General features: G+C 44.7%; 1 protein-coding gene across 1 annotated transcript in view; it reads left to right on the forward strand.

The window, feature by feature from the left end:
- Nucleotides 1-4,606: 4,606 nt before the first annotated feature.
- The window catches only part of NFAT5 (nuclear factor of activated T cells 5), a 77,280-nt gene continuing 60,082 nt past the window's right edge, over nucleotides 4,607-21,804 (forward strand). Inside the window, exon 1 of the mRNA XM_049806822.1 lies at nucleotides 4,607-4,944. Coding sequence (XP_049662779.1) covers nucleotides 4,872-4,944 — 73 coding nt within the window. The 5' untranslated portion in view covers nucleotides 4,607-4,871. The remainder of the gene's footprint in view (nucleotides 4,945-21,804) is intronic.

The raw sequence follows: 21,804 nt of genomic DNA on the forward strand, positions 1-21,804 counted from the left end.
CTGGATGCTTCCCAAATGGTTTGATTTTGTAGTGCCAGCGTAGGAGCAGCTCTCCCTCTTCTCAAAGGAAAGGCATTCCTCCCTCGCCGGGCAAGGCAGGGCAACCCTCACTTGGCACAGATGAATTCACCTTCCCTCCCAGGGCTGGCAGGTACGCGATTGCCAAAGCGGGGGGACTTTTCCCTTCAGCTCTTCTGAATACAACTGCTCCACAGCTTTTTTTTCCCCCTCTCTAAACTTCCCACCATAAAAATAATTGCCAGTTGTTCAGTAAATTTATCAGCTAATCCTTTTAATTCCACGGTCGTATAATCTGAGCCTGCCAATTTGCACAGTGCTGTGTGTATTCAGCTCTCCTCTTTTCTCCCACATGCTCTGACAGCTATACAAGGCCCCTGTGCAGTTCAGCTAAATAATGCCTTTAGACTCGCGCTTTGAAATTCTTTCTTTCTTGGATTTATAGCTGGCGTTTTACCTTATTTCAATCCCTTAGCTTTGCTATGTTTGGCAAATTGCTTTGTTGATTTTCGTGTTCTTAGGCAGGCTAACAGTTCAGGCGGGCTGTGGTCCTGCAGTCGTGGTGGAGCTGAGCTGGGTGTGGGTGGGCTGCCCCGGGCAAGTCTCACATCTCCACGGCACAACCTGCCCTGTGCTGGCACGAGTGCTGAGCAGAATGGACTCCAGCTGGGAAACCGATCCCACCGCAAAATAACCTCACCAAAAAAAAAGTATTCGCTTCAGACAGACTACTTTATTGACACCGCTCACCATGGGACTGAGGGAGCTCTAGTGCTGGGCATGGGAGGGGGTGAAGTATGTGGTTCAGGGCTCAACTACCTCTTTCCACGGCATCTTCCAGTCACATCGGGTTACGGTGACAGTCTCCCAGTCACTGCTGCAGCGATGTCGTGACACAGCTGTGGCCGTCACCGGGCTGCCTCTGCCCCACCACCAGCCTCTACGCCCACTGCATCGGCTTCGGCATCTACCTGGATGTTTTGCTGAGCGGCTTCTGTGCATGAGCTTGTTGGAAAACCAGTGGAGCCAGCGCAAATGGCATGAGGACGTGGCCAGGGCAGGACAGGGCTGCGGGGTTTGGCAGGAGAAGCATTTCATGCTGCAGCAGTGGGTGGTGGGAGCAGCAGTACTCCTCCCTTATAGCTGTATTAACCATGAAATCGGCTCAGCCGCAGCACCCGGCACACTGAACTCGGTCAGCGCTGCTCTGTGGTTCACGAGGGGTGGTGGTGGCACAGCTGTTCAGCTGCTAGGAGCTAAATTTGTCAGGTCACACAAGGAGATGTGCTGGAAAACACATCAGAGCACCTTGCAGCCCAGCCTCCACCTCTGCAATACAAAGTATGCCTCATTGGCACAGAAGAATACACAGGGACAGCAACTGGGGTTTCATTTTTAACTTTAATTGGTCATATAAAGAAAAAGCCCAAGATTCGGCACAGGGAGGACAGAGTGCCTTTTCCAAACCACGTAGAAGAGCGGTGCTGGTGACTCCTGGTAGAGCTCATTCACATGCTGCTGCTTCAACAGATCCTTGCAGCTTTGCTGCCTGCAGTTCACAGCTATTTCCTATTCCTTGTGCACAGGAATGAATCCATGTCTTTTCAGGACAACAAACAAGTGGTGGCAACTGTCGACAGTTAAATGCAGCGTGTGAGTGCCCTGGGTGATACACAAAGCTTACTGTGCCTGTGATCTTCCATTAAGGTCCCCCAAAGGACCCTCAACTTACCCACATCTGTCCCTCCCCCTTTCCAAGGCAGTGTGCTGCCCACCCCAGCTTCCCGCTGCTGCCACTCGGGAGCTGCGCTGGTTCTCAGGGTGTCAGCCGCTTTCGGAGAATACATGTACCATCTCTTCACCCCTATGGACAGTTCAAATCACATACAGCTTCTTAGCGGCTAGTAGGCCACGAAAACTGTCCGTGAAATGCCTTCAGCTGTAATTCCAGGTCTGCCTCACGTTGCTTCCCTTTGCTCCATTAGCAAGAGGATTTTTTTGCTCTGGTAACATTTCCAGAATCAGGTCTCCGAAGGACTGTTATCTGGGTGCTCCTCTACTCCATTCAGTGAGGGATTTTTTTGCCAAAGTAGGGCACATGGAACTTGGCAGCAGCACACTGCCTTCTGAAACTTGGTAACCCCTCCTTGCCACTGCCAGAACTTAAGAAACTGCAAAGCAAACAGCCAGGCTGCCACAAAGAAATGTTACCTGCTGGCTGAATGTTAGTGTAGTGATTACAGCAAAATCCTTTGGAAGATTTTAACTTGAGAAGATACTCGTGCCTGGCTTGAAGCAAATGAACAATGTCCTCACATGATGCTCTCTGCCCGCTCCACTTGGCACAGGAGCTACGAGAGCGAAGGCAAAGGCCTGCGCAAGCTCCGGGCACAGGCGGCGGAGAAACTTGCTTGGCACTTCTGAAAGGCAGAAGCACAGCTCTGCTGGCAGCAGCAAACAGCCGGGGATGTGTCCCGGAGGCCTCGACAGCCTATTCTGAGCAAAACATGAGTGCCACTCTTGTTCTGCATGGCAGCACGCAAGCGGCCAGAACTGTTCCCAGGGATGATCGTACTTACTGTGAAGGAAGAAAACCACCTTGCTTTAGCTGTGGTTCAGCCTCAGAAATGCTCTCCGCTGTAGATATGATAAAAATAACGCATTTAATAAAAATTGTATGGTATTTTTTGTCACTTTGTTGGTGAACGCTTCTGAGCACCCTGAAACAGCACCAGAATTACGCTGCGCCATAACAAGTGCTCCCCGGGGAACAGAGCAGTCGCATCCAGGCTGTGACTGCCCAGGGAAGGGCCCTGTGAGGGAGGCATACCTTGGGCAGGGGGCTGGTCACCAGCATGGCCCCGGTGTGATGGCTTCTGCACGGTGGGACTCGTTTCCCCGCTCCGCAGGGCACACACTGGCTGCCTTCACAGGCGACAAGGCGACTCCTTAAGGCAAAGGCAGAGAGCCTTGCTGGGCAAAGCCTTACACACTCGAACAAGTGCAGAAAAGGATGTCAGAGGCTAGATACAAATGAGCTCTTGGACAGTGCTGAAATCTGTAGGCGTACTCCACGGCTCGAGCACCGTGCCCTCTCAAAACGCCACAAATGACAATGAAGTCGGGCAGAGGAGAGGAAAAGCCAGCGCAGCTCCGGGGGATTAAAGCAGTACGTCTGGGATGAAAGAGATACCCGACTTCAAATAAAACCGAACGCGTACCACGCAGTTGCCATCATTCTTCCGCGGGGCTGTGAAACGGGGATGCCGTGCGCCGACTCCACAGGCACCGTCTCAGCACTCTGCCTTGTGGGTTACACGGCAGAATGAAATCCTGGGGCTCGAAGCACCGAAGCAACAGTGCCGCGAGCCCAGGAGCGTGGTGGGACACCTGGTGAAGACACCGGGGAGGCTGCCCCATGGTGACCGACCAGCGGGCAGCCAGCAGTGGACGGTGTTGAAGGTGTGTCCAGAAACCCTCCTGTGCACCGCTGTCCTGGCTGGTGGGGTGCGGCGAGTTTCTGGAAGGAGCCGAGTGTTTTCGGGGAGCGATTTCACTAGGATCCGAGAGCAGACTGGCATGGGAGCCAGCTGCAGGAGGGACCGGAGCCAACCTTTTGGTGACACAGTCCCCACGGGGAAACCGGACCCTCTGCGGAGCCGAAGGCATGCGTCAGCTGTTCACAGCTCCTTCCTCCCCCATTTTTCACAGCTTAAGCATTTGGCTGGCACCTCCATCCACTCACACGGCAAGCCCTCTCACCTTCCGATCCCTTTCCCATTTCCAAAGCCGATTTTTATCACCTTGGAAAAGGGGTTTTAAATCTGTGCGGGTGACCTTGCCTTACCTCCTCCCCCTTCTTAGCCAGGGAAAGGGGCTCCCAGACTCCCGCACCTCCTGTTCTCCCAATTACCCAGATGTGGGGTGCTTGTTTTCCTAAGGTGTACGCCACCTTCTTTTCGCTTAATTAAAAAGCACTGTCGACACTCTTTCCACATTTCCGTTTTGTCCGCTTAGAAACACCTGCTGCTTTATTTGGGACAACATAAACCGGAGTTCGTTCGGCGGACAGGCTCCCCGCATCGTCAGTTTCGCCCCTTCCCACACCAAGGCAGCGCCGAGCGCTCCCCCACGACAGCCCGGGGGCTCGTTGCTGCGGCCCAGCCGGGACGCGGCCAGTTTAGACACACACACACCCCGCTGCTGCCGCCCCGCTCCCCTCAGCGCCATGGGCTCCCTGAAGGGCCGGCTCCCCCCCCGCCCCCCCGCCCCGTTCTAGACGCTTCCGCGCCCCCCGCCACCGCGGCGGCTCTTCCCGCCGGCGGCCCCGCCGCCCTCCGCCGCCCCGCCGCGCTCCTCCTTCTCCCGCATGCGCCGTGCGGTTCTGTCGGCGCTGGCCGGGGGAACGCGGCCGCCGATCCCTTCGCGCGCAGGCGCGTAGCGTCCCGCCGGTGGGCTGTTCCGTCGCCGCGCCTCTCCCCCCACCTCCGCCGGGACGCATGCGCGGACCGGCGGCGCTGGGGTTCCTTGTGTGCGGCCCCCCCCGCCCCCCCCGGCGTCCGCGCATGCGCAGAGCGGTAACGGAGGGGGCGGTCGGGCGCGTTCCGTTGGCAGCAGCCGGTTCCTGTCAGCGGCGGCGGGTGGCGGCGCCCGGTCCTCGACGGCGAGCGGAGCCCCCCGGCCTGGCCCGACCCGGTCCGATTCGCGGCCCCGACGTGCGGAGCGCCGCGCTCTCGCCTGCCGGTGTCTCCCCTCCCCACCCCGGGGCGGCGGAGGTAGCAGCCCCCCCCTCCCGGCCCGGCCCCCCCCTCCTCCCGCCGCTCCCCTCGCCCCTGCCGGGCCGCGGAGCTGCGATGCCCTCGGACTTCATCTCTCTGCTCAGCGCCGACCTCGACCTCGAGTCCCCCAAGTCCCTCTACTCCAAGGGTGAGTGTGGCACCGGGCCGGGGAGGCGGGGCCGCGGGGCGGGGGGGGGGGAGCCGCGCCGCCGCTGCCGAGTCCCGCGCCGTTAACCGTCGCTAACGGCCGACCCGACCCCCCCCCCCCCCCCCCCCCCGCCTTCCCCGCCTCCTCCTGGGGCCGGCAGGGAGCTTCGCCCGCCCCGAAGTCCGTCGTCTCGTCGTTGTTGTCCCCCCCCCCCCCCCCCCCCAGCCCCGTCGTCGTCGTCCCCCGCCGTGCCGGCGGCGGCCTGCGGGCCCCACCTGGATGCTCGGCCGCCGGTACCCCGCAGCGAGGGGCCCCCCGCGGTCGGCGGTGGGGTTGAGCCCGGGCTCTCCCGGCCGCATTCCTTGCCCGGCCGCGGCGGCCTCAAGAATGTGTCCCGACAGGTTCCTGCGCTCGGGGCCCGGCGGCGGCCCCCGCGGGAGCGGCGTCGCGGTGGGAGGCTGCGCGCCCTCCCCGCGGGGCTCCCTCCCTCCCTCCCTCCCTTTCTCCCTGCCGGTGCTGGTACCGGGAATGCGGCCCTGTTTACCTCACTGTTCGTCGGCGCATCCGCGGGGATGCGGGCCGAGCCCCGGCGCAGCCCGGGGCGGGGGGGAAGACGACCGATGCTTGGGCCTGGAGGTGGGAACGAGAAGTAATGGGGCACGGGGAATACGGGAGGCTGGAGGTATCCCAAAATCTGGTTGTTAAAGTTTCTCGGAAAAGGGTTTCCGTGGAAGAAGAGGCCTTGGAGAGGACGTGAACGTTCTGATTTGGGTTAGAAACTGGCAAAAAGCCCGAGCAGCGGAGGGCTGGTTTTCAGCACGGTGGTGGGTTGCGGTACCGGGGAGTTCAGACCATCTCCCAGCGTGTACCCCGTCGGTGGGGGTCTTGGGGTGGTGTGTGGTGTGTGTAAACCGGCGTCATCGGCCCGTGGGAAGTGAGGCCAAGAGAGAATGCAGGGAATGCTGAAAGTAAACGAACGGAACGCCTGTTTTCATAATAGCAGAATTTTAGTTTTGACAAGTGGACGGTAATAAGGAGATGTGTGTTAGGGCAAATCTTCCCTACTACACGAGTTCTTAGCTTCTGTTGTCTTATTTAAAAGACTTGAAAGTCACTACCAGTAGTTTGTTGAACACATCTGCCTACAGTACAACTGGCGTGGGGAGCACTGTTGGGAGTGTATGACAAAAGAAATTTTAATGTCTCTTATTACCCTGAAGTGAAGGTAGCTAATCAGAGTCTAATATTGTTACAGGAAAGATTAAACTTTTTTAGAATTTTTGGAACTAATTGTAATATGCTCATTAACTCTCAGTTGTGTGTCGTTAGTGGTGAAGCTAAACAAAAAATACTTTAATGAGCCAAAGCACATCTTTAAAGCTCTCCAACTGCTCTAAGTCATTGTCTCGCTGTTCTGTAGAGATCTTAAAGTTATCACCAGCGTATAACAGTTTGTAAAATTTTTTAAAGATGTTACTACAAGGGTTTAAGGCTCTCCTGTTATCCAACATGTAAGTATTCCAATTTGTTTCAGCCCTAGTGAGGGCAATAAAAGGGAAAGAGTATTTTGAAACAGGGCAGTTCTAATTAAAAAAAAATAAAATACAGGTGATAAAACCCCATCAAAATTATAATTTATACTGGATATTTGAAAAGTGCGCACTGTTAAAGTAATTGGTAAAACATTTAAAACAAAAAAGGTTCCATGTAAGTTGTGAAATCTCTTCAAGGACTCATACTTAACTGAGCAGAACTTGTGAACTCGCCAATCTTACTGTGAATTCTCAAAATTTTTTATATTTAATGGAATGGTTGAGTGTCTGTTTCATGTAGGAAGAGGATCTTCCACTGATTAATCAAGAGTGTATTTTTTCTTCCGGTGGCGTTGATGCGGGTTCAGAGCTAGAAAGTGTCCAGAGAAGGTTGTTTGATGCTTAGGAGTAGCCATAACGAGCTTTGTGATCCAAACAAGATGGCATATGATAGAGGTGTATAAAGCAGTGAATGGTTGTAAAGAGGTTAAAGCAAGGTTTGCTTTTTATATTTTGTCATAATAAAAGATCAAGGAGATGTTGAAATGCAATTTAATTTAAATTAAAATTTAGAACAAATGAATATACTTTTACAGAATGAATAATTAAGTGTTCCTCTTTGCTGTGAGGTATATTAGTACAATTTTTAGCTGAATTTAGGAAAAGGTATTAGTGGTTATCTGATTAATCAGAACACACTTAAGTGTGCTGCTTTTTTTTTTCCTAGATAGATAATGGATAAACTTATCCTGTGGACAAATGCTCTGGATCAGAATATGAATACAACTGATGAGATAAAGGGAAAGGTCTGAACACAGTGAGAAAGCCACAAATATGCATTTGTGATGAGGGTGTGTTAGGAGCATGTAGTTTCTCGTAACTGGTCTCCTAGAAGTGCAGCTACCCTGCAGTTTGGAATCCGACTCCCAAATTGAATTGGGGCCAGTAACTTTTCCTCTGAATTGCATTCCTGTGTGCGCTTTGGGATGGCTGCGGTTTAATGATACCGGTCGTGTAAGTTTGTCGTTCATGATCACTGTGATGTTTTGGAAATACAGAGATTACAAAGGTGAGAGAAGCTGTAAGATTGGGGTGGTCTTGGGAGTAACCGAGGTTTTCTAACATACAAACTTTAGTTTATTGAAATTAAAGTAGAAGATTATTAGTGTGCTGATTAAAATGTACTTGCCTGCTCTTCAAAGTGAAGTTATATTTGAAAACCCAGTGAATCAAGACATAGCTTACATTAGTGCAATATTTTTATGGTAGATTTTGTCCCATTCCCTGGACAGACCGAGTTATGTCATTGGTCTGTCCCCGCGCCATATGTTAAAGTTTTGGCTTGCATGGCCATTTCGGTTAAGTTTTTTGTTGCTTATATTCCTTTAAAAATGTTAAGCAGAACTTCTAAAAGCACACAGACCTAAGGTGAAATGTCAACGCAGACAAAGGGAGAGTTGTTAATTTAAAATTTGATCTGGTAATTTGAGTTATTTCTTTTCATTTATGCATAGCTTGGGAAAGAAAATATTTTTCTTTGAGTACCTCAGTACTTTATCTTCCAGTTTTTACTCTTATAGGTGTGGTTTTGTGAGCAGTTCCAGCCAGTATGAATTCCCACTTGCTGAGTTAAAGCAGTCTTGTCCCCTATCTTTTCTTTGCTGCTCTGCTCATGCCAACGCTTACATGGCCATGCAGTGAACTGGATTGGGGAACTGATCATGTTAAAATTAACTCAGCTTTTCCCTTATTCCTCCTCAACCCTGCCCCCCAACAACAAAAAGGAAAAGGGGAAGAGAAATGTTGATTTTTAACTAGGTGAGTATCCTGGTCATGTTTGCTGTGGGTCTTTGTGAATGGCTTGTGCTGACTCAAGGAAAGGACATGTGAAAACTAGCAGTGGGGAAGGGTGGGACTATGTCTTTCAGCAGCAGTGCCAGCTTATATTGGCTTAAAATAATAGTGAAACTGTACTTAAGTTTCAGGCCTCTGGAATATGACTGGTTATAGCTGTTAAAAACAAGAGGAAAGCAGAGTGTTGATTCCAAGGCCTGTTGCTGAAGCTCATCCCTGTTGATCCTAAGGAACTGACCTGTGCTAAGGGCTAAACCCCATCCTTTTATGTATAATCAATATTAAAAAAGGTATATGCTTTGTAACCATTGCAGATGGATGGTATCTCCTAATAAGAAGATAATAGAGATATACAGAAATGCATGCATTTTTGAATGCTGAAAATGTTTAGAATGTAATAGGTTTAATTCCCACCTTTACATAATGTACTGTCCTTTTTGAAATAAAACAACCCAAATGTGCATACAAATTAGTAATGTAGTAGAAGAATCACTGGAGCATAAAACCTAAAACCTTGAGGCTAGTTGTTCTGTGGTTGAATATCGTATGCAACATTCAAATATAGTAAAGTTAGCTATTAATTGTAAACAGGAAGAGGTGAAAAACTGTGATTAAAGCAGTTCATCAAATGTCAGGTACTAAATCTGAACTGATTAAATGTGTGATTAAGTTAGCCAATACATGCCTTTTGAACAATTACAAAGTAACATGTGTGTACTAATAAAGTTGCATTTTTGCACTGCAGCAAGTATCATCAGAACTTTAGAACTTTTTATTCATATCCCCCCGCCCTGATTTTGCTTTACTCAGCTCAGTAACCGTAAAACTGTGAGACTTTCTGGAACTTGGAAGCAACAAGAAAAATGTTACTAGTCTCTTAAATAGCTCTTTTGCCCTAAAAATGTCATATAGTCAAAACTCCGTTTTCCTCCATGCTTAAATGTTAAATGATGGTAATCTACTTGTCTTTACTGGTAATTGTTGATACAACATGTGGTTTTTGGTGAAATTTTTTTCTACCAAAACTTTTTTCTTTCCATGATCCAAGGGATAACCCCAATAAGACAGTGACTGAATTATCAAAGAGGGATGTAACAGATGCTTTATAAAAATAGTAAGAGCCTGCTCTTAGTTTTGAACTTTAGAATTAGTACTAGCAGTTTTTAGGAATAGAAATAATACTTAGCTTCTTTTTGTAATAATTCTTAACTTCTTTTTGTAGCTCACAGAAGGTGCCATGCTGGACAAGCAGTGCTGGGTGTTATGTGAGGGATGGACTGCATACATCCGCCTGTTGCAGCTCTTCCAGCTGCCCCTGGGACATTCTGACTTAAGTCAACTGAAAGGGATTCTACCAAAGTTCCTTAAATTCTGCGTCAGACTTGTAAATGTCCATTTCTACTTTGAATCTTGCCAGTTTATTGGCTTTAAAAAACAAAACTATGGAATGTGTTGCTGCAAGATGATTATGTGTGGTGCTGGGGGTAGGGGGGAGGATTTTGAATTCACAGCTTTTCACACCATAATTTGAATATTCCAGTGACAGAGCTGTTTAAACAGACCTTTTTCCCCTGCCGTCTGTTCTCGCCCATGTACAGTTCTCTGAATTGTGCCAGCACAATTGTTTTTTGTGGCTGCAAGATGAATAGGATTGGGAAACCAATCTAGAATGAGTATATTGTACTTTTGATAGGATTTTCTAACGCTGTTCTGCTCCCTAGTCTAGTTTACTCTGCAGCTGCACAAGTAGTGGTGTCAAGACAAGAAAGGGGGTATCGAGGACTGGGATTAAATGGTAGAGGAGGTAGCAGATGAGGTAGAACTGCTAAACTGGCTCAGCCACAGAAAGAAATGCCCCTCACGTCATGCCTTCTGTTGCATTTACTGTGCCTGTGCTCTTGTGCCGAGACCAGGAAAGCCAGGCTTCCTGCCTGGGCTGGTTTCTTGGGGATCGGTGAGGGAATCCATTTCTGGAGTTTGGGAAGCTGGTCACAGCACCTCTCCTGCTGCAGGTGTGGATGGAAGAGTGTGAGGCTGTGTTCCTGCCTTAGGTTCTCCTTTGCTGCCTGTTTGTATCTGAGTGTGAACGTGTGGTGTGGATCAAGAAGTAGGGGAAATGAAGTTGGATTAAAAGCTTTTTCTTTAGTTCTAAGACTAGTTGGATTTTTTTCATTGTCAATTTTACTCGTTTTGGATACTTTACATAGTTCTATGAAAATTGTAGATTTTTTTCTATTGGAGAATCTCCATACATTGCCCAATTCTCTTGTCCTATTTAAATTTAGATATTCAAAGAAACCGTAATTGGAGAGAATATATTTCAGTCCTGTGGAAGGATTTGAGTATTGCAATGAGGAGCTTGGATTGGACTTGATGTAGTGAGATCTCCGCATGAGCATGGCAAGTGTTGCAGTGATCCGTTTCACAAGGCAATGGGCTCTGCTGCTTCGTCAGCTGGGCTTGCTCCTGGAGGAGGGGTGCTGTTCAAGCCTGCAGGCCATGAACGTGTGGTTACCTGTGATCAGATGTGTTGGGTTCAGACTTCTTCCACTTGCAAAGTCAAATGGGTACATTTTATTACGTTGTCTTTTAATCCAGCAATGTTGGGGGGTTCTCAGGGACTTAGAGGTTGGAATACTGTCTTGAGTTATTGTGCAGATAATTTCTTATTCTGGGTATGCTTTAGAGGAAGACACTCTTCCCCAATACTTTTTCCTCCCACCTTAGTCTTTCTTTTTTTGATTCATCATATTCTTTGTTGACAAAAGGTTATGCCACTTGGCATCTCTTCTACTTTGTTCTGGAAAGTTCTTTCTGCCGTTTTGACACTTGCTTTAATAGAGATCTGAAAATTTTTAGAATATGAAAATGTTAGGAGTTAAGAGTACTTATGCTTCAATTAGTTCAGGACCTGCATATTTGAAATAACTTTGTAGCTGCTCATAAGTGGAATCTATAGCATACTGTTGTTTAGTATAGTCAAGAAGTAAATTTTTTATCATGTGTTTCCTAGATTGCAGATTAACATTTTTCAATTCTTGTAAAGCATCTGGTCTTTGTAAGTTTTCAACAACATAGTTACCTTTTAGGGTCTGTTGACTAAAAATCGTTGTCAGCCTGGAGCCTTGATCTGATTTTTGCACTGGGACACAGATTACTTAGTTTTACGTGGAAATGTACTTCTTTTGAGTTGGAGAAAATGGAGGAGAAGTAATGCTTTCTTTCATACAAAAAGGCAATGGCCTGAACTCATTCTGAAGTTTAGATACGCTGCTAAACCCTAGCAGGATTTGATGAGGGGCCAAAGTGCAGGTGAAGTAAGGTATGTGGTCATGTCTTTGCAGTTTATCATGTTTGTTATCTTCTCTGTGTTTATGTAAAGAGTAAACTGATGAGATTGAATGAATATTCAGACAAGTTTTGGCCTTCTCATCAGCAAGTACAGCAATTATTTTAGGAACTGACTGACATGAACTCTCAGATCTAACTTTGAACAGTGGCGTAACAGCAGATTCTAATGGGCACATAGTAAAATCTTAAGTAACTGCTATTTCCAAAAGCATGCAGTGCTTTAGCAGTGTTTGAAATGGGAATGCTCAACATCAGTTATGTTACGTTATTAACTTATGTAGTTGTTAGTGATTTGTATAGTGAATATCACCGCACCAGACTAAGAGGAATGTTTGCACTATTTACATAAATACGCTTTGAAGAATCGTTCTCCAATTCCCCTTGATTACTTGTCCCTCCAGCAGCTGGAAAGGTTTTACAGTTGCTTTGTAAATAATAAGAAAGAAGTTCAGGTCACTTTACACAGTTTATAAAACTAACGCAATATGCCAAATTAATGCAAAGTTTTGATACTAAAAGCAGATTTGAGTTGTGGTGAAGTTCAGGCTGTTTGGCAAACAAAAGGAAGTTGGATAGCAGTTCCCATTAATGCCCAGACAAGACAAAGCATATAGGAATGAAAGAGATTTAAAGACAGTAATAAAAAGTTTTCACATGTTGGAGTTCCACTTCTCTTCAGAAAACCTGATATTACAAGCCAGTTGTTTCAGTCTCTCATTGTCTAGAAACCTGATTTTTTTATGGATTCACTCAGCAGCAGAATCTGTAAGTTTTGATAGAAGCACTACAGAGTGATTGGAAAATAATAAGCTGTACAGTTCAGTAGCTTCTGTTGCCTATGACAGTTTCTGTTTTCTTGTGCATAGGGGAACATGACCTACTAATGTGGCTATTAACCGATAGTGGTCATGCAAGCTGCTTTGTAAAGTGGGGCAGGAAGATGCGAGTTGTAAGTGAGGATCTGCCTCCGTTAAAATTACATTCCGCTTCCCTCCCTCAGTGCTTGTCCTCAGAGAGTGTTGATGGCAGCAGTGGCTCCTTCTGCAGGCTGTAGCAGAGCTTGTGCCAAGCAGCACCGCATATCTATAAGTTTGAGTAACACGAGTCCCACTAACAACACGTTTCACAATTTGGGTATATCTCCCTTTGCTGTGAGGTTCCTTTGTATGTATGTGTGTATATGCTTAACTATTTGGGGTATAACAGGAGTACCTAGAATCTTATGCAGTTATTTTGACTCTTAGTTAGTTTTGGATTCACCAAGAAATTCCACAGTCTGATCTTGGTGAAGAAATATTTCTTGTCTTCCACTTTAATGTTAGGAGGTCTCCTGGTTTAAAATATTTGAGTATGTTTTTGTTTCTTAGGGGGGAAAGAAGGTGGCTTAGCTTGGAATATGTATTCCTATTAAAGCAGACTTACTGAGGAACTTATAATTACAGTTCCTGGTAGTCTTCCTTATATCTTGTAAGTAAATGCTACAGACCCCAGGAATCTGATTTAGGTTAAAATTCTGAAAAGAATCATAAGTCCCAGTTGTGCAGGGGGTAGGAGAGGACCAGGGTGAATACTTCTGGAGGCAGCGCCAGCTCTCAGTCATGCCGTCACTGAGGTTGACAGGGACATCTTGAGATCATCTAATCCAAACCCCCTGCTCAAGCTGCGCCAGCTAGAGCAGTTTGCCTGGGACCATGTGCAGTTGGGTTTTGACTGTCTTCATGGATGGAGACTCTACAACCTCTCTGGGCAACCTGTGCTAGTGTTTGGCTTCCTTTGTGGTTAAGATAATGAAGATGGAATTTAATGTGTTTTAATTGGTGCCTGTTGCCTTTTGTCCTGTCACTGGGCACTGCTGAGAAGACCCTCTCATTCACTCCCATCAGATATTTCTACACATGGATAAGACCCCCCTGAGCCTTCTCTTCCCAGGCTGAACAGTCCCAGCTCTCTCAGCTTCTCCTTGGGGGAAAGATGCTCCAGGCCTTTCATCTTCATGGCCCTAAATGCCTGTCAGTTTGTGAGTTCTGAACAGCTTTTACTATTGTTGGGACATTTGTGAGTTCCCACATCAGAAATTCTCATGTCTAGTGCTGTGTTGCAGTCATATTTTTATTGGGGCACTAAGTCAGGTTTTACCTCTTGAATATAGCAGTTTATTTTCCTGTACACTGAGATTTTTGTATCCTGTTATCAGTTTTGCTGAGGATATCTACCAGGTTTAAAACCTACTGGGAGGTGTGAAAGCCATGTTACTCCCTTAAGAAAGGGGGTGACACTTGTTTATCAAGAGCATGTTCCTTTGAAAGTGACTTTTGGGTCATTCCTGGAGGTCTGTGCTCCAGGCACACTCAGCACGTTAGCAGTTTTAAACTCCTCTCTGCATTTGTTAGTGATAGAGAAAGAACTTCCATCATTTCTTCTAAGTATATTTGTGTGAGCGTGATCAGTGCCCACCCTTAGTCTGTCTGCAGATTTCATTTGGGAGTAATCTGACTTTGTTTTTCTTTTAGGGCATCTGAATTCTAGACAGGGCCATCTGCCTCGCCTTGAAACTTGAACCACACCTGGAATGGAGTTGCTCTTTAATCAGATGGGGAAATAATTTGGTTTCTTATTTTGTGACCTGAAAGGATTCAGCTTAAGCTTCAGTAACTCAGTTATTTGCTGCCACTTAAGCAAAAAAGGTGCTTTTGGAGGTGTGGTAGCAAGGAAGGGATTAGATTGTTTAGAGTAAATTTAAGTACTCCTTGCCGTGCAGGTATTTCAATCCATTAATACAATAGCAAAGGAATTCATTTAGGAAGATTACTGCCTTTCTGCATCTGAGCCAAGGAGTCTACAGGCTTTATTTTTACTGAATTCAGCTTTTAGACATAGAGGAAAGACAGCTGAAGTACTCTCAGCATTTAAAACAAACACTTTCTATAGTGGGATACTAGTTATCTGGTGAAGAAACTCTGAGTACAAGGGTCGTCGCCCCCCCCCCCCCCCCCCCCCTTAGAAGTCCAGTAGGGAAAGACAACTTAATCGAGCTGAAGAGATCTTTAAGTATAACAGCATATGTATCGTGGTTTAACCACAGCCAGCAACTAAGCACCACGCAGCTGCTCACTTACTTCCCTCCCACCCAGTAGGATGGGGGAGAGAATTGGGGCAGAAACAAAAAGTAAAACTTGTGGGTTGAGGTAGGAACAGGTTAACAGGACAGAAAGGAAGAAACTAGTAATGATAATAATAACAATAGTAAAATGACAATAATAATAAAAGGATTGGAACATACAAAACAAGTGATGCACAATGCAATTGCTCACCCCTTGCTGACTGATGCTCAGTTCCTGAGCAGTGATCTGCTCCCCCAGGCCAACTCCCCCCAGTTTGTATACTGGACGTGATGTCACCTGGTATGGAATACCTCTGTGGCCAGTTTGGGTCAGGTGTCCTGGCTGTGTCCCCTCCCAACTTCTTGTGTCCCGCTGGCCTTCTTGCTGGCTGGGCATGAGAAGCTGAAAAATCCTTGACTTGGTATAAGCACTACTTAGCAACAAGTGAAAACATCAGCGTGTTATCAGTTCTCATACTGAACCCAAAATATAACACTATACCAGCTATTGGAAACAAAATTAACTCTATCCCAGTCGAAACCAGGACAATATGACTTTTGAGAAACTGGTCATAGCAGACTATAATGACTCAGTTTATTGGGGTGTGGGGTGGGATAGTCCTTGACAAGGGATGTTGGAATCCTCAAAAGCTTTTGACAGGTATGCTTTATCCATCCAGATATGGTCTTTATCTACATGCTTGCCAATTATCCCCATGAACTCTAATCCTCAGTGAACTTATCTTCCGTTATATTGTCTTTCCTTGAATCAATGTCAAGCTTTAGCATATACAAGGTGTTGCACAGTTTAACTGTAGGTACAAAACTGAAGAAGATTTGAATGAAGGGGAGAGGAGTATAAAAGCCATGAATGGTATAGCACAGATAAATAGGCCGTGCTTGCTTATTATTTTCATGACTTCAGAGATAAGAGACACCTAATGCAATGTCCAGACAGCAATTTAAAACAAAAGACAGATTTTTTTTTTTGGTTCTTTTTTTTTTTTTCTGTACACCATTTAATGACAGAAACAATTGACAGGTGTTTTGGGTGGTGAATGGATAAATGGCTTGAGAAGCTGTTAGATTTGTAGATGGTATATCTATTTAGGGAAGCCCATAAACTAGGGAGTTAGTCTGTAGCCGATTGTCAGAGTTTGGAAGGTGGTATAATAGAAGTACTCTTTTACACTTACTGGTTCTTGTAAACCTTTCCCTCTAGTTTGCTGCTATCAGAGAAAAGATGTGGGCTAATCAATACTTGGTTTGATTTGTTATGACCATCCTTAAGTTTTACATAACTTGGCAGTTCCAGAGCCAGTGGTGTAACTACACCACTGATTCTTTCATTGCTGTCTCCCTCTGATTCCACTGGGGTTTTAGCTCTGTAGTACAGAAAGGAATCTTTTATCCACATTTTGCCGTGACATGGTTGGCTTAGGTTCCCGCTTGTGTTCTGAGAGTCATGTGTGAACGTATTTGGAGAACTTGCTTAATAGTTTGAAAACCTGTTTTTACAAACAACTTGAATCTTTATTTCCTTGAGGAATTCCTTTCAGGTGCAGTGTTTATCACACAGGTTTGCCTGTGGTTGAGGATGCACCTCATTAGTTGCAGCTATCTTTATCTGCAGTCTGAGGGAGCCTTGGTGTGTATCAGCAGCACCTCTTGTTAGAAAGAGCAAAGGGCTTGTAAATGTAGAGCCTGGGATGGGACTGTAGCACCTTGTGCTTAATGAAAGCTTGCTTTGAACAAAAGCTGTCCATAACACATGCTTCTGCTATGTCATTCAGGCTCACTAAAAGGGTTTTATTTATAATCTTCTTTTTCCCTTTCCTCTTTTTTTCCAATTTCCGGCACAAGTGTGTTCAGAGTAGCTGCTGTTGGTGCTAAATGTGACAAAAAGCTGAGCAGGCAATCTGGGACTCGTGTGCCGTGCTCCGAGATGCCTTGTGACTGTAGGAAATGTGTGTGAGTATCCTGGCTGTCTCATTACTTTCAGTGTTTTTTAACATTGATGCAGTTTTACCTCCTAAGCTGGTATCTTGCAATACCAGAGAGAGAAGTTGGTGAGATACAAGAGTCTTGGGCTCCATTGCTCTCACACAAGTCTCTTTCACCTGATTAGTCAGTTTATTACAAGTTGTGTTACAGACATCAAGCTTTCTTTCAGCAGAGCTTTCTTTTAGCTGTGCCAAGGAGTATTGTTTGTTAAACATTACTTCATGTTTGTTTTTAAAAATTATGTTTATTATCAAACATAGTACTTGAATTATAACTAGAAACCAAAATGATGGTAGGAAGCATAAATATTTCTCAGTTTTGGGGGTGACAAAAGAAAATGCCTTTTAATGTCAGTATCAATAAAATGAATAAAGGGAGGGAGGGATGAAGATAGTTTGTGGGCTCAAGGTGCTAGACATCATTCTAGGAGTTACTAGGACACGTCAAGTCTCCTGAACATAGCCTCTATACCCAGGTTTATAATAAAATACTGAATCTGAGAGATGCTTGCAATGTATTGAAAGTGTCTGAATACCTGTATGCTTTTATTCTTCAAGGTCAAATATTGTGGTATAGCCTCAAAAGAAAAAAAGCACATATGTTTTTCATTGCTGGTGTTGCATTTCTTGTTCTACAGCAAATGTAAGAGATGGCAAAAATAACCCCATCAGAAAGAACTGCAAAACTGAAAAGGCTGAGAAACATTGTTCTGAGACAATAGTAAATTGAGGGTCAGGTGGACTACTGTGTGTCTCTGAATTCAGATGGTGCATTGCACCTTCAGAACTAGCATAACTGGCTGGAGCACTTGATTACCTCTGTTTCTGGTGAACTTTGGTTTTGAAACAATAGCAGTGTTTTAAAGTGGTTGATAAATAGCTATTCTTCGGTCATACTGTACTTGGGTTTCTTTGAGCATTTGAGAAATTAAGTCTTTGTAGTGACAGAATGTAAAGATGGGGAGAAAATCCAACTATTCTTAAAATTCAGTGTAGTATAGAATCACAAAGAAATGCCGTTGTTATAACAACTGTATATAACACTGTTATATGGCAAAATGAGGTTGTTTGAATTCCTTAATTGAATTTTCATACCTATTGTGTTTGGATTCTTTCCAAACATAAGCTTAGCTTGGTTTCCTGGAAGACATGGCAACATTGGATTTATTTATTTTTAAATTCTTAAGGTATTGTGAATGGATTGATTTGTGGTTTTTTTAATTTCTTTTTTTTTCCCCCTCCCATTTTGGAATGCTTACGTGAAAAATGTACATCTTGAAATACTACTCATTGTATGTGGTAAAGCCTTTCAAATATGTTGCTGAAGGGTTTAACTGTTTAGCGGAGTGGTACCTTGTTGTGTTCATGTACGTGCAGTTTTGTCAGTCCTTAGCTGCTCTGCCTTGTCCACTGTGGTATTCTAGCAGTATCTTTTGAGTTCTTGGTTTTTTGTCTGGAGTTTACAACTGCATAGGATAGACTTTTCAGTAAGTCATTACTGGTCCATGTCTTGAAGTGACAATTACTAAATAATGTTGTTCTCTCTTTCTGAGATGTGTAAAATTGGATGCAAACAAGACACAGGATTTATACTGCCTGTCTACATTTATAAAAGTACTCTTTGAGCTGTGAATGGGGATGACTGAAACACAGCCAGGAAAGCTTTATTTGATATTTGGATGAATGCCATAAATAGAATTCAGCTAACACATGCCTTTGTCAGTTGTTGAAATTCAACTTTAAAAGGATTAATTTCTCAACCCTACCCTGCTGTGCAGAATCCTGAATATTGAGTTTAACAGCTTTTCTGAAGGTTAGTGGAATACTGCAGTAACTGATTTTTGTTCAGTTATGAATTGCTTGCAAAATTACCTTTTTATTACTACCATTTTTGGTACTAACACTTGTCCTTTAAAAAAAAAATGCAAGATGCATCTTTTAGCTTTAATTTTTATTTTTAAGTACAAGAAATAATGATATTACAGTTGTGATAAAATTTTAATGACTTTGGTGGTTTATATGTTACTGATCATCTGCCCTTAAAATACAGGTGGCTGTCTTTCCAACAAACTCTTCTCCACTAACATACTATAATGTGCATTTCAGTGTTGGAGTAGCAGCATTTGCAGACAAGATTTGGATTTTACAGTGTCCAGTGCTACATCATCAACATGGAGTGCTCAGATCCTCTGCTGATTCTTCAGAGCTGAGCTGCACCACCACAAACTCTTTAATCATAAAGTTTTCTAGTGCAGGCAGAACCGTGGCATCTGCCTTTCCCTATGTGCTCATGAATCGTGTTGATTTAGGGTTTGCTGCTTTTGTCTGAAGCCAGAGGGGACTGGAAGGAAGATTTTCTGTTTGGCTGTGTAAAACATCCTTGTATACACTGCAGTTCCTTTGAAAACCTGCCACTGTTGCTGTAGCAGCAATATCATTCTGCCAGTATTGACAATAACAGGAGCGCTGGCGGGAAGACTTGCTTCCAGTCTTTTACTGCTTTGCCATCTACAGATACGCTGAATACAGTGTGGTAGATAGAGGGAGGGAATAGTACCCTATGGTTTGTTTCACTGTGCTCTACTTCAGAGGTGCTACTGAAATGAAAGCACCAGTACAATTTGTGTCAGGAAGTGTACCAAGTGTCTTGCTGACATACCTTCATTTGAGAGCTGTGTGAAAAATAGTGGTCCAATATGTTAAAGTGTACAGGAACAGAATGAAGTAGTCTTTATGTATTTTAGGTTACACTGTCAATTTCAACCAAGTCCTATGTTTAATCACATTTATTCTGAGATGTACTCGAAGACATGAAATAAAAGCATTGTTTTAGTAAACATTTCCTAGTGGATTGAGCACTGGACTGCAGCCTGGGTACACGAAATTCGATTGTGTCCTCTTGCTGGCTGGCTGGCTGAGGGGCCTTGCGAGTTACATTCTTCCTACGGCTCAGTTTCTGCACTTGCAAAAATAGGAGTAATCAGACTGACAACTTTGTAAACTGTTTTAAGGTGTCTGCATCAAGACTATTAGTAATGTATTGTGTCCTTTTGCTCAGCATCACTAAGTATAGGCTTTTTCTTGCTCTTTGGCTTTTGCCACACAGCTATGCAACAAGCACTTTGCATTCTTTGAACACCCGCTGTGTTTTATCTATTCTTATGTATGCTCAAGTAGGATCTTCCCTTGCTCCGTATGAAACTTAATCATGTCTTCAGGGCTGTTTGCCTCATTTTTCACTACTGCTAAGCAAGCTTATGTTAAGTCTACTGAAGTTGCAAAGATGTTAAATATGAAGATATGATAGTCTGTAATATATCAAATCCTCTTTTGACAGATACAGAACAAAAGCTGACTTATTCTTTATGTTGTCTATTCTTTCCATCTTTCAAATCTTTTTTGTAACTATCATATAAAATCTCTGCTGTACCTTAAGCAGAGCTGCCGTTGTCTGCAGTTGTGTGTGGTTCTCACTTCGGTGAGTGAGAGTTTGGATCTTCCGTGGAGTACTCAGAAAAAGCCAACCAACTAAATTAAAAAGAAAGGAAAAAAACCCCCAAACCCAAAACCCCAATGACAACAAAACCACCACAGTGGAGTAGAAACTACTTTAGCGGTCACAGATTCTTCTGGCCTGTGCCTATCTCGGTCTGTTTCTCTTCTGTTTTTATGCACTAGGAGCTCTGTCTGTCTTCTAGTTGCCTTTCTCAGACTCTCAAAGCTTCCTCTGTTGCGCTTCTTACTGAGTCCTCGTTATCCTGCTTTAGCTTCCCATCTGTGCATTCCTTGTTCCTATGCACTGTGCCAGCCCCCTTATCAGCATGCCATCTCCTGGAGCAACAATTCTTAAAAGACACCGCTGGTTATGTGCAAATTCTGTTTCATCTGCATGAAGGTATATGTGTGTATTCTCAGTGTAGCTGTAGTAACGTATAGTCTTGCTAACTCGGAGACAAAAAAGGAATAGACTGTCTATATTTTCACTGCAGAATTTACTCCAGTGGGTCCTGATGTTACTTCTCCCAGTTTAGCCTAGATGAAGTGAGAGCAGTCACTGCGTCGTGGAATGTGGAGTTTCTGTATTGGTTCCAATACCTGTTATACTTGAGGGTGGGCTAAGGTTTCTGAAATGTATCCTCTGTTCTCTGTGCTGTAATAACCAAACTTGTTCAGTAGATTCTTCTCCTGAGATCTGCAGGAGAACCTGTTTGTCTTTGGTGGATGTATGGAGGGAGCTGTGGGGAGGGCTGAGAACTGGAGGCTCGTCAGCTGGCTCTTACAGGTTCTTTCTGGCAGGTAAAATAGTTTGCTTCAAAGTATTCCCACACCCAAGCTTTTGTATACAGAAAAATCCATGAGAGTCACATGACACTAACATTTTGCAACAAAGCAAGGCTTTGATTAGATGTTGAGTATTTAGAGCTGATGTAACACTCCATTACCTCCATCATTCTTTAAAAACTCTTTGTGAACTTAAGTATTGTGATAGAATCGGTGGCATACAACAAACTCAACCACTAAACTATGTTGTTTATCGTAGATGCTGGACTTCCGAGTAGAACAGAACTTCAAGTAAACAAACAAACAAACCACAGGGTCTTCTGGCAGATTCAGAGGCCTAGATTTTTCTGGTGTAGAGCAGATTTTGGTTTTAGCATCTCTTACCCACAAAAGTTTCTGGACGATACTCAGTTGCACAAATAGTTTTATTAAAATGCAGCTACTTTTGGAGTGAGGAGTGACAGTCAGCACTTTACTTGACATTTGGAACCTTGGTAATACAGGTTTAGCCCAAAACTGTGTCTTAACATGAACTGATCAGCATCATAGAATCTTTATACATGTGTGTATGGGTACTCTGAACCTGAGTTTGTATGCTTAGCTGGGTATGTGATGGAATATGTACACCATTATTTTTTCCTTTATAGAGTTTCTTTAATTTGCTGAGCATGTGTGCTCTACTTTAGTTTTCTCGCTTGCCTCCCATGTGTGAGTTCTTGCAGATTCATATATTTCTAAT

Source organism: Accipiter gentilis, chromosome 7, assembly GCF_929443795.1.
Source record: "Accipiter gentilis chromosome 7, bAccGen1.1, whole genome shotgun sequence".
Taxonomy (NCBI): domain Eukaryota; kingdom Metazoa; phylum Chordata; class Aves; order Accipitriformes; family Accipitridae; genus Astur; species Astur gentilis.